The sequence below is a fragment of the Phacochoerus africanus genome, chromosome 5, assembly GCF_016906955.1.
Source record: "Phacochoerus africanus isolate WHEZ1 chromosome 5, ROS_Pafr_v1, whole genome shotgun sequence".
NCBI lineage: Eukaryota > Metazoa > Chordata > Mammalia > Artiodactyla > Suidae > Phacochoerus > Phacochoerus africanus.
This window is the reverse complement of record NC_062548.1, coordinates 11,591,801-11,605,245: the sequence shown is the minus strand read 5'-3', so window position 1 is coordinate 11,605,245 and position 13,445 is coordinate 11,591,801. Positions and strand designations below refer to the sequence as shown.

General features: G+C 50.8%; 1 protein-coding gene across 3 annotated transcripts in view; it reads right to left on the bottom strand.

Annotated features, from left to right (window-relative positions):
• The window catches only part of HIP1 (huntingtin interacting protein 1), a 162,815-nt gene that overhangs the window by 35,492 nt on the left and 113,878 nt on the right, over nucleotides 1-13,445 (bottom strand). For all 3 annotated transcript variants that reach the window (XM_047779837.1, XM_047779838.1, XM_047779839.1), the window contains exons 5-7: nucleotides 9,801-9,881; nucleotides 5,318-5,394; nucleotides 4,748-4,809 (exon numbers count right to left, since the gene is read on the bottom strand). In XM_047779837.1, coding sequence (XP_047635793.1) covers nucleotides 4,748-4,809; nucleotides 5,318-5,394; nucleotides 9,801-9,881 — 220 coding nt within the window. The remainder of the gene's footprint in view (nucleotides 1-4,747; nucleotides 4,810-5,317; nucleotides 5,395-9,800; nucleotides 9,882-13,445) is intronic.

Here is a 13,445-nt window from a genome sequence, read left to right as displayed (position 1 = left end):
GCTTAGTCTGGCAGCTGAAAAAAAAAAAAAATTCCCAAACAGTTCTAATTAAAATGCAGCTTTTCTTCTTGACACAAATTAAAAGCAGCTGTCACTGCAAGGCGGCCATCCCCAAGGCTACTGGCTTCCTTAGGCTCCACTCTGGCAAGGAATCCCAGACTGTTCCATCTCCCAGCCTGCCTGCCGCTTTCCAGGAAGGTCCCTTGGCATCCAGTAATGTCCAGAACTGTGTGACCATGGGCAAGTTACTCAACCTCTCTGTGCCTCCAGATGCTCTTCTGTAAGATGCAGATGGTTCTAATAGCACATACCTCATAAAGGTCTTGTAAAGAGGTCTCATTAAGGATTAAAAATGCAAATGTTGTATAAAATACGTGGCATCATGCAGTGGTTCTTAGCATTGGCTTTGAGATTGATTAGAACCACCTGTCTGCCTGCACCCTCCGTCCCCAACCCCTCATTCCATTTTAATTGGTCTGGGGTAGGGTCAGGGCATCAGTGGGGTTCAAAAGACGCCCCCCCCACCCCATCCCACCCCCTGGCCCCTAGTGATTCTAATATGCAGCTAGGGTTGACAACTGTATTTTCTAGCTCAGTGGCTCTCAAACTGCAGCCTGCATCAGAATGCCCCCGGCAGAATCACTCCAACGGAATTGTGATGATGGAAGGGTTCTGTGTGCTGTTCAAATGTGTGGCTGCCGAGTGCCTGCAGTATGGCGAGGGCAACTGAGGACCTCTTGAATGTTATTTAACTGTAATTAATGTAAATAGCTGCATGTGGCTAGTGGCTACCATATTGGACAGTGCAGGTCTGGGAGGTTTGTTAAAACAGATGGCTGGGCCCATCCCCAGAAATTCTAACCCAGAAGATCTGGGTGGGACCCAAGAATGTGCACTTTTAATAAGTTCATAGGCAATCCTGATGCTGCTGGTCGAGGGGCCGCATTTTGAGAATCATCGCAAGTGCGCCAAATAAATGCTCATTGTACTTGGCCCACGTTTCCCGAAGTCAAAAGCCAGAGGGGGAGGAGTTCCCGTTGTGGCTCAGTGGTTAATGAACCTGACTAGGAACCATGAGGTTGCGGGTGTGATCCTTGGCTTTGCTCAGTGGGTTAAGGATCCGGTGTTGCCCTGAGCTGTGGTGTAGGTCGCAGACGTGGCTCAGATCTGGTGTTGCTGTGGCTGCGGTGTAGGCCAGTGGCCCATAGCTCCGATTAGACCCCTAGTCTGGGAACCTCCATATGCCGTAGGTGAGGTCCTAGAAAAGACAAAAAAAAAAAGCCAAAAAAACACCAAAAAAACCCCAAAAAACCAGAGGGGGAAAGAAATGGAGCTCTCTTGTGGCACAATAGATTAAAGACCCTGTGTTGTCACTTATTGGGCTTGGGTTCAATCCCTGGCCTGGGAACTTTCACGTGCTGCCCAAAAAAACCAAAACCAAAAACAAATCGAGAGAGAGAGAGAGAGAGAGACAGAGAGAGAGACAGAGAGAGAGAGAAGCAAGGAAGCAAGAAAAAAGAGGAGCAAGAAAAAGAAAACGAAAAAGAAGGGGCACCCTTCCCAGAGTTCTGGTCCCAATCATACGGGGTCACAGACCAGGACTCAGAAGGTGGAGCGATTTCTTCCAACATCAGCTCCCGGGGTTTCTGTGGCTCAGAGGTGACTGAGGACAGGAAGGGGAGTGGGGACACGGGCAGCAGAGACTCTGATTCTAAATCCATGCTCTCTCGGGGATAAGAAAACCACCGCCATTTAACCATGGAGGGGTTTATGCAGAGACAAGGGGCAGGTCTCTCTACAAAACTCCAGCGAATTCACCCCAGACAGTCTCAGGGCATTCAGCTGGATATTGATATCATTTTTTTTTTTGGTCTTTTTGCCTTTTCCGGGGCTGCTCCCGCGGCATATGGAGGTTCCCAGACTAGGGGTTGAATCGGAGCTGTAGCCACCGGCCTACACCACAGCCACAGCAATGCGGGATCCGAGCCGCGTCTGCGACCTACACCACAGCTCAGGGCAACACCGGATCCTTAATCCACTGAGCAAGGTCAGGGATCGAACCCGCAACCTCATGGTTCCTAGTCGGATTCGTTAACCACTGCGCCACGACGGGAACTCCCTGATATCATTTTATAAGCTCTATCCACCTGGTGTTTGTTCACTGCTGTTTATCCAGAAAGTAAGCATTTTTTTTTTTTGCTTTTCTCCCCATTTTTTAAAAATTAAAGAGAAATCGATTTACAATCTTGCGCCAATTTCTGCTGTATGGCAAATTGACCCTGTCATACATATATATATATATACACACACGCACACATACATTCCCTTTCTTATATTATCTTCCATCAAGGTCTATCCCAAGAGACTGGATATAGTTCCCTGTGCTGCACAGCAGGACCTCATTGAGAAAGCAAGCATTCTTTTTTCTTTTTTTCTTTTTAGAGCCATACCCGCGGCATATGGAGGTTCCCAGGCTAGGGGTTGAATCGGAGCTGTAGCCACTGGTCTATGCCACAGCCACAGCAATGCCAGATCCTTAACCCACTGAGCGAGGCCAGGGATCGAACCTGTGTCCTCATGGATGCTAGTCAGATCTGTTAACCGCTGAGCCACGATGGGAACTCTGAAAGAAAACATTCTTGAACTTTGTTGCTGAGTAGTTGCTATATAGGAGGCACGGGGCTAGAACAGAGGTGAGTAGGGCCTGGGTCCTGACTGTGAGGAGCTCTGTCGAGGGGGAATGACCCACGGGGTCAGTGTATGTGCAAACAGAGCCAGCCATCCTGGGATGTGGCGGCAGAACGGGCGACGGAGCTGGCCACCTGGGATGGGGCCTCTGCATCACACACGCCTCCTCCAGCTCCTCAAGCCGGTTCGGTGTTACCCCATCTCTGTTTGCTCTTCCTCCAGCAGTCCTTTGGGGCTGGAGGGACCACCACGAAGGCTTAGACAACGGCCTTGTTTTCCTCTCACCACCACAACAGTGGCTCCGAAGAGGCCAGAGCCGGGGGAGAGAGCTTGGGTCAACTGAGCAGCCACTTCTAGAGGGGACTCTCAGAAGGAGGACATTTCCTAGAATATCATTCACACCTGTATTTCAACTCAACACACACCCAAGCTGAACGTCAATGACATCTGAATTGAGGCCCTTTCCACCCAAAGCTAAACAACTAAAAGTCACACTGATGACTAGTTGTTCCTACACTTTTAGGCAAACACTTCCAATGCATTAAAAAAATTCATCGACCCGGGAATACCCTAGGGCAGGGGCTGTACTGAAAACTGAGTTGTAGGAGTTCCCGTCGTGGTTCAGTGGTTGACGAATCCGACTAGGTTGTGGGTTCGATCCCTGGCCTTGCTCAGTGGGTTAAGGATCCAGCGCTGCCGTGAGCTGTGGTGTAGGTCGCAGACACGGCTCGGATCTGGCATTGCTGTGGCTGTGGTTTAGGACAGCAGCTATGGCTCTGATTAGACCCCCAGCCTGGGAACCTCCATATGCCAAAAAAAAAAGAAAAAAGAAAAGAAAAGAAAAGAAAAGAAAAAAGAAGAGTTGCATTTTTACTTCCCTACTTTTCCCCCCCTTTTTCAGCTACACCTGTGGCATATGGAAGTTCCCAGGCCAGGGAACGAATCTGAGCCACAGCTGCAATCTGAGCCACAGTTGCAATCTATGCCACAGCTGCAGCCATGCCAGATCCTTAACCTGCTGCACCACAGCAGGAACTTCTCTACTGATTTTTGTATGTGACCTGCTCATATAGGTTGCTACAGACCAAGCACCTTCTTGTCTCTCCTACAAACCAACGGTTTCCAGTTGTTTCTGGTGTTTTGCCTGCACTGAACTGATTGGTCAAAGTGTAAAGGGATTTGCCCCACCTCAGACCTGTGCTGGAACCTAGCAGGCCAGCTGTCAGAATGTGCTGCACAGATGAACGTGCTGAAGGAAGCTGTGGTTGAGGGAGGGAGTTTTCTGTCCTTCATGAGAGCATCAAAGCCCCAAGAGTGGGCTGTGCCTGTCCCAGAGCTGAGAAGGTCACCAAACTTGCACACGCGTCCTTGTAGTTTGAGATACACTCTTTCATGGGGTTGGAAGCTTATGGGGAACATCTCAAATCTCAGAAAATTGGCTCTCGAGTTCCCCAGGGAAAGAAGAGGCAGCTGGGCCGGGAGGTGTGGGGAAGAGGACCCAGGAGAGAAGGGAACTGGCTGCTCCTTCCCAACTCCCATCAGGGGAGTGTCAGGGGCCGACAGCCTGGAGGCACCAGCGCGCTCAGGAGAAGGGAGCCCGGAAGTGGGCCAGCTCCTCCCAAGAGTGGAGCAGGACTTGGGGGCTCCTCACGTGCATGTGGGTAACAGCCCAACTCAACCAGCTCTCTGCCATGGCTGCCGACTGAACAGCAGACAGAAGCTCTTCCCACCGAGCGGAAATCCATCCGAGGGCCAGCCCAGCTGAGCAGCAGGCAGGCCTGTGTCAAAGGACTGGCCGGTGTGGGGGCCACAGTTGGGGGGCTGGCAGAGGGCCTCTTAGAGGGAGGCCTGGGCTTAGTGGGGAGGCTATTAGGGCAGGGATGGTCTTCCTGCTCAGCTATGAAGTCACCAACTCCAAAAATGCCCCGGGGCTTTGGCCCTCCCAGCACGAGGACAGAGTGGGCGTGGGTAGCCCCATCTTCCCAGCCCTGGGCTGCACAGCGTGCACAGAGACAGGGCTGGGCTGTCTGGTCCAGGCGGAGCCGGAGGGGAGACTCACCAGTCTGGAAGAGGTTAAGTTCACACTCCAGGTAGTCGAACATCTCCACTGTCAGCTGGAAACTGGACCCAAGAAGAAAGGGAGCTTATCCGTTACAGCTTCACCGGTCCCTGTCCCCCTCGCCCAGTGCTGCTGCTTCTGTCTCCAATGTACACGTGCAAGCATGAGCACACATGTGCGCACACACTCACACACACACACACACTCACACACACACACACACTCACACACACAGTTCTAATTCTTAGCCCCCAAGTGGGTATAAAGGCCATTTGAAGACCAAGCAGGACGAATTCAACAGTGACAATGGCAAAGGGGAAGGAAGGTGCCAGGCTGGGTTGGGAAGGCAGAGGGGCACAGAGAAGGGAGGCCTGGAGTGTGAGATGACCCGGAAGGGTTCTGGATGTGGCACCAGCAGTCAATGGCTCCGAGGCCAAGTCACTCAGGGCTTTAGACCCCACCCCAGCCACTGCTGCTGCCCGTGGGCCCTCTGTGACCCTAAGTGGAAGTGACAGCATCTACACAAGCTTTGTTCCCCGTCAGATCTAGAGCGTGGGGAAAGCCACTTACAAGTTGTTCACATCACTCTCTCCAGCCTCGTCCAGCTGCCGGTCACTCATCTGGAGGTTGCCTGGGAACCTGGGATTCTGGAAGGGAGGCAGAGGGACGTGAGAACAGGGCATCTCAAGTGCTCTCTAGAGACACCCACTAAGCTGACATCAAGCAGGGCTCCGACAGCAGCGGGCTGGGTTCTGCTTGTTCAGTGGTTACACACGGTCCCTGGAGAGGTGGCAGTGCTCCCTTTATACCAGCCCTGAGACTGGCTCTCAGCAAAGAGCACCCACCACCCATCATCACGGGGGAAGGCTCCATCCCGTCCCTGGGGCACCAGGGGAGGGCCCCTCCCTCACACCAAGGACGTCTTCCCTGTGGTGCAGCAACAGCCAGCTTATCCCAGCGATGGGTCCTCAACTTGAACCCACAACATGAACACGCAGGCAGCATGGCCTCTGCTTAGCCCCAGCACACTTGGAATCCTACCCGGGTGTCCCGCTGTCCTCTGGTCACTTTCTGAAGCTGCTGTTGTGAGTCCAGGGCAGGCAAACCCATTCTCACATTAACTTTGGCAAAACACAGTTAGTAAAATAAACTTGAAGGTTTTAAAATACTGTATCACGCACCCCCAGAGTCAGGGGAAATGATCTGGGATCATCGGTTGGTCGTCGAGTATCTGTATCCTTCCCTGTTACTCCGTGTGGCCTGCCTGGAGCAGAAGGCACCCAGGGCAGTGGGGCAGGTGGCAGGGAGCACAGAGAGGTGGGCAGACTGTCCATCATGGGGGCTCTAATTTCAGGGTGAGTCTTCAGCCTCTGAAGACAGAAACCCTCCACCCTGCCACCTCTCTCTCTGGCTGTAAGCCCTCTCTGGCTCTGCCCTCGCAGACCCCTCCTGCCCTCAGACCCACCACTCCTGCTCCTCTCTCTCAGAAACTCAGGCCAGTTCTTTTAGCGCCCCCTTCTGGCCGCACTTACTACTTTGCTCAGACGGGACATCGTGGTGACCAGGTCCCCCTCTCCCACGCCCTCTCCTTTTTTTTTTTTTGCTATTTCTTGGGCCACTCCCATGGCATATGAAAGTTCCAAGGCTAGGGGTCGAATTGGAGCTGTAGCCGCTGGCCTACGCCACAGCCATAGCAACGTGGGATCCGAGCCACGTCTGCAACCTACACCACAGCTCACAGCAACGCCGGATCGTTAACCCACTGAGCAAGGCCAGGGATAGAACCCGCAACCCTCATGGTTCCTAGTCGGATTCGTTAACCACTGAGCCACAATGGGAACTCCTGCCCTCGTCTTTCTTGCTGCCAGTTCTCACCCCACATTGCTGTTAAACCCAGTGAACCCTGTGCCTCAGGCCAGCTGCCAATCTCCCTGGAGAAGGTCTCACAATCAGTGTCACTTTGAAACCATGCTCTGCAGCTTTAGTGACTCATAATAGGCCTGGCCACCGCCCCAAGGGCTCCCCTTTCCATCAAAAACCGTCCCACCCTCAACCTGGTGCCCGGCTCCCCTGCCCTCACCCTTGGTACATGTCTTGCATCACTGGTAACTCAGCACCCTGCTTCCCACTCCCCTTCCTGCTTCAAGGGTACCTAGCTGTCCTTCCCTTTCTCCAGCTTCAGAAGAAAAGGACCACCTCCTTCCCGATTTGGGATCAGCCCCTCCCTTTGTGTGCTATTTCATCCAATCTAGCTTCCGGATCATTCTCTTACTCATCCAACAAATCCCAAATGAGCACCTGTTTTGGGCCACACACAGGACACAGGGAGCCACACACACCTGCTCCCTGACCTCTGGGAGCCCAAGTGCAGAGCGTCCATGGCCCCCACTCTGCCTCTTGAAGCCCCTGCTGGCTTCCTTCGGCCCAGCTCTTCCCCACGGGCCCCCATCTCCCTCCTGGCATTGCCTCTCCCTGCCCTTCCCTGCCAATCTACAGGAAGTCCCCAAGCCTTGCCTGTTCCAGGAGGGCTATCCTCATCCTGGCTCTCACCATCTTCCACAGCCTAGCTCTCCCCAAGTTACCCCACAGTCTCACACCTGCCAGTCGCCTGCTCCTCGCTCTAACAGGGCTCTCCTGGTAGCTCCCCGTGGACACCAAGCTGTTCCGGGCCTCCTGCCCTCCTGTCTACAGCTGATCCTCTGCTTGGAACCTCCCAAGCCCCCCTTCCTCATCGGCCCCTTCCTCTCTGTCCACTAGCGGGGGCCTGGGAGGGGCATGTGTACGGAGCTGGAGGAGGGGAGGGTGTGAACCGAGGGGCCAGAGGGCAAAGGGGCTGAACGCATTTTCCCACCGCACTACTGGGACGTCTCCCATTCAACACGCTCTCATTACGATGTGACCCTGACGTTCCAGCTCAGTGGTGTCAGTTCTGCCCCTGTGAATCGGGGGACCCTGACGAAGACCTCAGCCCCTACAGGTCAGCGGCAGAAGGGGTACTCTGCGACTTCTGAGGCTGGGTGGTCTAAATGCCACACGCGCTCCTCGTTCTCTTGGCAAACTGGCCAGGCTGTAAGAAGCGCTGAGACATCATGAAGACACAGGTGCCAGGCCAGACCCTCACTGTTCCAGCTCCAGCCGGCATGTGGCTGTCACCACACGAGACCCCCCAGCCAGAAGTGCCCGACCGAGCCCTTCTGGAACTCCGGACCAGCGGTGTCAGAGATAACGAAGGACTGTTGTTTTAAGCCACGACGGTGTGGGCTGAGGTGTTACCCGGCACGGATAACTAATGCTCCAAGGCTGAGCTCAGGGGTCGCCACCTCTGAGAAGCCTGCCTGGTCACCCGAGCCTGGGCAAGACACCCCATGACACGATTCCATGTGCCCCCCTCTCCTCTCCTAACTGGACCACGACTCCTGAGGGCAGCGGCCAAGTCTACTCCCCCTTTTCTCTCTAGAACCTCACCCAGCGCTGGTGTGGAGCAGGCAGCCAACACGTTGGGAGTGAGGGTGGCCACTGAGCACAGCATGAGCCTGTCATTTGGGCCTGGGTTTGCATCCCACCTCACCACCGAGGATCGTGGTGAATCAGGCAAGGGACTAAACCACTGTCTGAGAGTCACTTTCCTAGGATTTAATCACACCTACTTTATAGGGCTGCTGTGAGGAGCAAACGATGTTCAGAAAAGGTTGGGCTGGCTGGGATGGTTTCAGTGAAGCAAAACCACCCCTCAAGTACATGAAAGACAATGGGGATAAAAGACACTAAATTATGCTATTTCTTCTTCTTTTTTTAATATATTTTTTTATTTTTTAGGGCTGCACACGCGGCATATAGAAATTCCCAGGCCAGCGGTCGAATCGGAGCTACAGCCGCTGGCCTACACCATGGCCATAGCTATGCATGATCCGAGCTGCGTTCTGGACCTACACCACAGCTCACGGCAACACTGGGTCCTTAACCCACTGAGCGAGGCCAGGGATCGAACCCACATCCTCGTGGATCCTAGTTGGGTTTGTTAGCTGCTGAGCCACGAAGAGGACTCCCTATGGTATTTCTTCTTAACTCTACTCCTGCCTCCATTGCCACTGCCAGCTCCCTAATTCAGGCCGTTCTCCCCTTGCCACCTGGCGTGCCATTCTCTTCCACCCCCTATTTGCACCACACCCACCCTTCAAGGACCACCTCAATCCCCATTTCTTTCACTGTGTCCTTTGGGGTGCCACTTCTCTGTCATTTCAAGACATTTCTGGCATAAAAATGAAAGTTGGAAAAAAAAAAAGGGAGTTCCCGTTGTGGCTCAGTGGGTTAAAGATCCGGCGTTGCCGTGAGCTGTGGTGTAAGTGGCAGATGCAGCTCGGATCCCGCCTTGTTGTGGCTCTGGTGTGGTCCAGCAGCTGTAGCTCCGATTCAACCCCTAGCCTGGGAACCTCCACATGCCGTGGGTGTGGCCCTAGAAAAGACAAGAAGACCAAAAAAAAAAAAAAAAGGAAACATCACATCCCTGGCCCATTTGTGCAGAAACACAAACCCGCCCAGGACTGTTACACGGCTGCTGCAAGTGTGCAAGCCTTTCCTCCCCGGTGGGTCTGTAAACTCCTAGAGAGCAGACCCTTTGTCCTTATTCTAAGGTGCACAGTTTTCCATGCACGAGGTGCATTAGAAATACTGACTAAAATTGTATCTTGATTAGAGGAAGGGCCTGCGTGGAAACGTACTAAATAAAGGGAAGGGATTGTTTCTATTCAAAGTCAAGTCAGTGCTTCTGAAATATTTTCGTTAAGGCCACCTGGTGGATGGGGCTCCTCTTTCTATTTGCACAACGGGGAACAAAAGGTGCAAAAGACCTGGGTCAAAATCCCAGGCCCTTTGTCACACCCCAGGGGCCTGACCGCAGCCGCCCTGTGACATGTTGGCTTCCACACAGCTGGTATGAACGCTCCCTAAGTAGCTGGGCTGTCCTGTGCCCCAGCAGACCTGACAGGAGGCCCACCGGGGGGGGGGGGGGGCGGGGACGGGGTGAGGAGGCGGCAGGACGGCGGCCGGGACTCACTTTGGTGTGGTATTCCATCTTCGTCCTCAGCAGGGTGAGGTAGGTGCTGCAGAGCTGCCCGTAGCCCTCGCTCAGGTGGCCCTTTCAGGGAGGGGACAGAAGGCAGGGGTTAGCACTCACAACGCTGCACACAAACACCTCCGGCCAGGCTTTCTTTTGAAAAGGATGGATTCCACTCTTGGGCATATATCAGGACAAAACTCTACTTAAAAGAGACACATGCACCCGCATGCTCATTGCAGCACTATTCACAATAGCCAGGACATGGAAACAACCCAAATGTCCATCAACAGATGATTGGGTTAGGAAGATGTGTATATATACACAATGGAATACTACTCAGCCATAAAAAAGAACAAAGTAATGCCATTTGCAGCAACATGGATGGAACTAGAGACTCTCATACTGAGTGAAATGAGTCAGAAAGACAAAGACAAATACCATATGATATCACTTATAACTGGGATCTAACATCCAGCACAAATGAACATCTCCACAGAAAAGAAAATCCTGAACTTGGAGATAGACTTGTGGCTGCCCGACGGGAGAGGGAGGAAGTGGGAGGGATCAGGAGCTTGGGGTTATCAGATACAACTTAGAATAGATTTACAAGGAGGTCCTGCTGAGTAGCATTGAGAACTATGTCTAGATACTCGTGTTGCAACAGAACAAAGGGTGGGGGAAAAAATGTATACATATAAGAGTAACTTGATCCTCATGATGTACAGCGGGGGAAAAAAAAAAAAAAGAAAAGGATGGATTCTTTTCTGGTGATGAAAATAACACATGTCCAGCATAGAAAATTTGGAAAAGATGGAAAAGTACACATACGAACAAACCCCCCTTAACCGAACCACCAGACACAAGCACGGCTGGCATTTGAGGTACACCGTGTTATTTTTTTCAATTGAAGTAGACTTTATTTTTTAGGGCAGTTTTTAGATTTGCAGTGACACTGAGCAGAAGCACTGGGATTTCCCATCTACCCTCGCCCCCCTGCCCCCCATGCAGAGCCTCCCCCACTGCCAACATTCGCACCAGAGTGGGACATTCGTGACAATGGAGGAACCCACACTGACACATCATTATTACCCAAAGCAAACTTTACTTTAGGATTCGGTCTTGGTTTTGCACATCCTCTGGGTTTTGACAAATGTACCATAACACGTTTTTATCATCATATACCATCATACAGAGTGGTGTCACTGCCCCCCAAATCCTCTGTGCTCCACCATTTAAAAAAAATATACAAAGGGAGTTCCTGTCATGGCTCAGCAGAAATGAATCCAACTAGCATCCATGAGGATGCAGGTTCGATTCCTGGACTCGCTCAGTGGGTTAAGGATCCAGTGTTGCCGTGAGCTGTGGTGCAGGTCGTAGATGTGGCTCGGATCCCACATTGCTGTGGCTGGAGCTGTAGGCTGGCGGCTACAGCTCTGATTGGACCCCTAGCCTGGGAACCTCCATATGCCACAGGTGTAGCTCTAAAAAGAAACACACACACACACACACACACACACAAAATGGAATCAATTTCGTTTTTTCTTCCACTCAATACACTGCAATTTTTGCCGTCTTCTTAAATTTTCTTCTGTAGCATTATGTTTAGCGACTGTCCAGCACATTATAAATCTGTTCTGTAACTTAATCAAACCAACTCCCTACTGTTGTTGTTTCAGTTGTGGGCAAAGTTTTTCTATATAAACCATGAGGTTGCAGGTTCGATCCCTGGCCTTGCTCAGTGGGTTAAGGATCCAGCTCACTGTGTGAGCTGTGGTATAGGTCACAGACGTGGCTCAGAACTGGCGTGGCTGTGGCTGTGGCATAGGCCGGAAACTGTAGCTCCAATTAGACCCCTAGTAGCCTGGGAACCTTCATATGCCGCAAGTGTGGCCCTAAAATAAAAAAAAAAAAAAAAAAGAATGTTGTATCTCCCACTCTTAGTCATCACAATCCAGCTACAGGGCTACCTCCTTCCTTCTGTCTCTATCCAAGCAGAGGAGGGAAACACCTCCCCCAGGTGGACTCCAACAGACTAAGAGTATCTATGATATTACACCTGGGATGGGGATTTGAACTGGGACCAAACCTAGCTGGTAAAGAGGGCTTCCCATAATCTGACCATAGAGTCATGTCCTTGGTGCCTGGAAAAAAGCTAGGCTTAGCAGAGTGATGCTGGCAACTCTATGTTATATATAAAAGAGGAGGGAAATGGGGCACAAAGAATCTTAAACTGAATAGCTGTGGCTCCCACGTGAGTCTTGAGTTCCACATTTTCTTCTAAGTGCATCTATATCCCACAGAGTAGAGGAACCCCACTGAAAGATGCATCAAGGGACACAAAGGAGAGCTGAGTAATCAAAGGACCTTAAACATACCAAAGCCAGATATGACAGTATTTCATAAGGTATGAAGTTTCCTTGAAAATTCATATTTTATTCATTTTATATTATACAGGTTCATGATAGAAAAATCAGAGAGCAGTGAAAAGTAGAAAAAGCAACAATATGCTCATCATCAGACAACTATGTGCTGTGCGAGAATGCATGAGGATCAAAAGTAAAAGATGAACAGATCAAAGATGGACGTGTCAAATGCAAAACGAGAAAATGCCCGTTAGATCACAAAGGAGAAAACTTAGATGACCTTGAGTACGGTGATGACTCTTTAGATAGAACTCCAAAGGCACAATCCATGAAGAAGGTAACTGAGAAGCTGGGCTTCATTAAAATTAAAAACTTCTGCTCTTAAAAAGACATTGCCAAGAGAATGAGAAGAAAAGCCACAGACTGGAATATTTGCAAAAGACACATCTGATAAAGGATTGCAATCTAAAATATATAAATATACTCTTAAAACTCAACAACAGGAGTTGAGTTCCCTGGTGGCTCAGTGGGTTAAGGAGCCAGCATGGTCACTGCTGTGGCTAAGGTTCGATCCCTGGCCTGGGACCTTCCGCATGCCACAGGTGCAGCTAAAACAAACGAACGAAAAACAACAAACAAACAAACAAAAAACTTAATAAGAAAGCAAATAATCCAACTAAAAAATGGGCACAGACCTTAATGGAAACCTTACCAAAAAAGATGCACACATGGCCAATAAGCATAGGAAAAGACGCTCCACATCCTATGTCAACAGGGAAATGCAAATGAAAACAACAAAATATCATTGCATACCTATTCAAACAGCCAAAATCCAGAACACTGACAACACCAAATGCTGGTGAGGAGGCAGAGCAATGGGAACTCTCATTCACTGCTGGTGGGAATGCAGAAGGGTATAGCCACTTTGGAAAGCAGTCGGGTAGTTTCTGACAAAGCTAAACATACAATCACCATAGCATTCAATAACGGAGCTCCTTGGTTTTCACCCAAGGAGCTGAAAACACGTTCACACAAAAACCTGCACATGGATGTTTATAGCAGCTTTATTCATAACTGCAAACACGTGAAGCAATCAGAATGTTCTTTGGTAAGTGAATGGATTAACTGCGGGACATCCAAACAGTGGAATATTACTGAGCGCTAAAAAGAACTGAGTTGTCAAGCTATGACAAGCCACGGAAGAACTTTAAATGCATATTCCTAAGTGAAAGAAGCCAGTCTGAAAAGGTTACATACAATATGCTTCCCATGACATGAC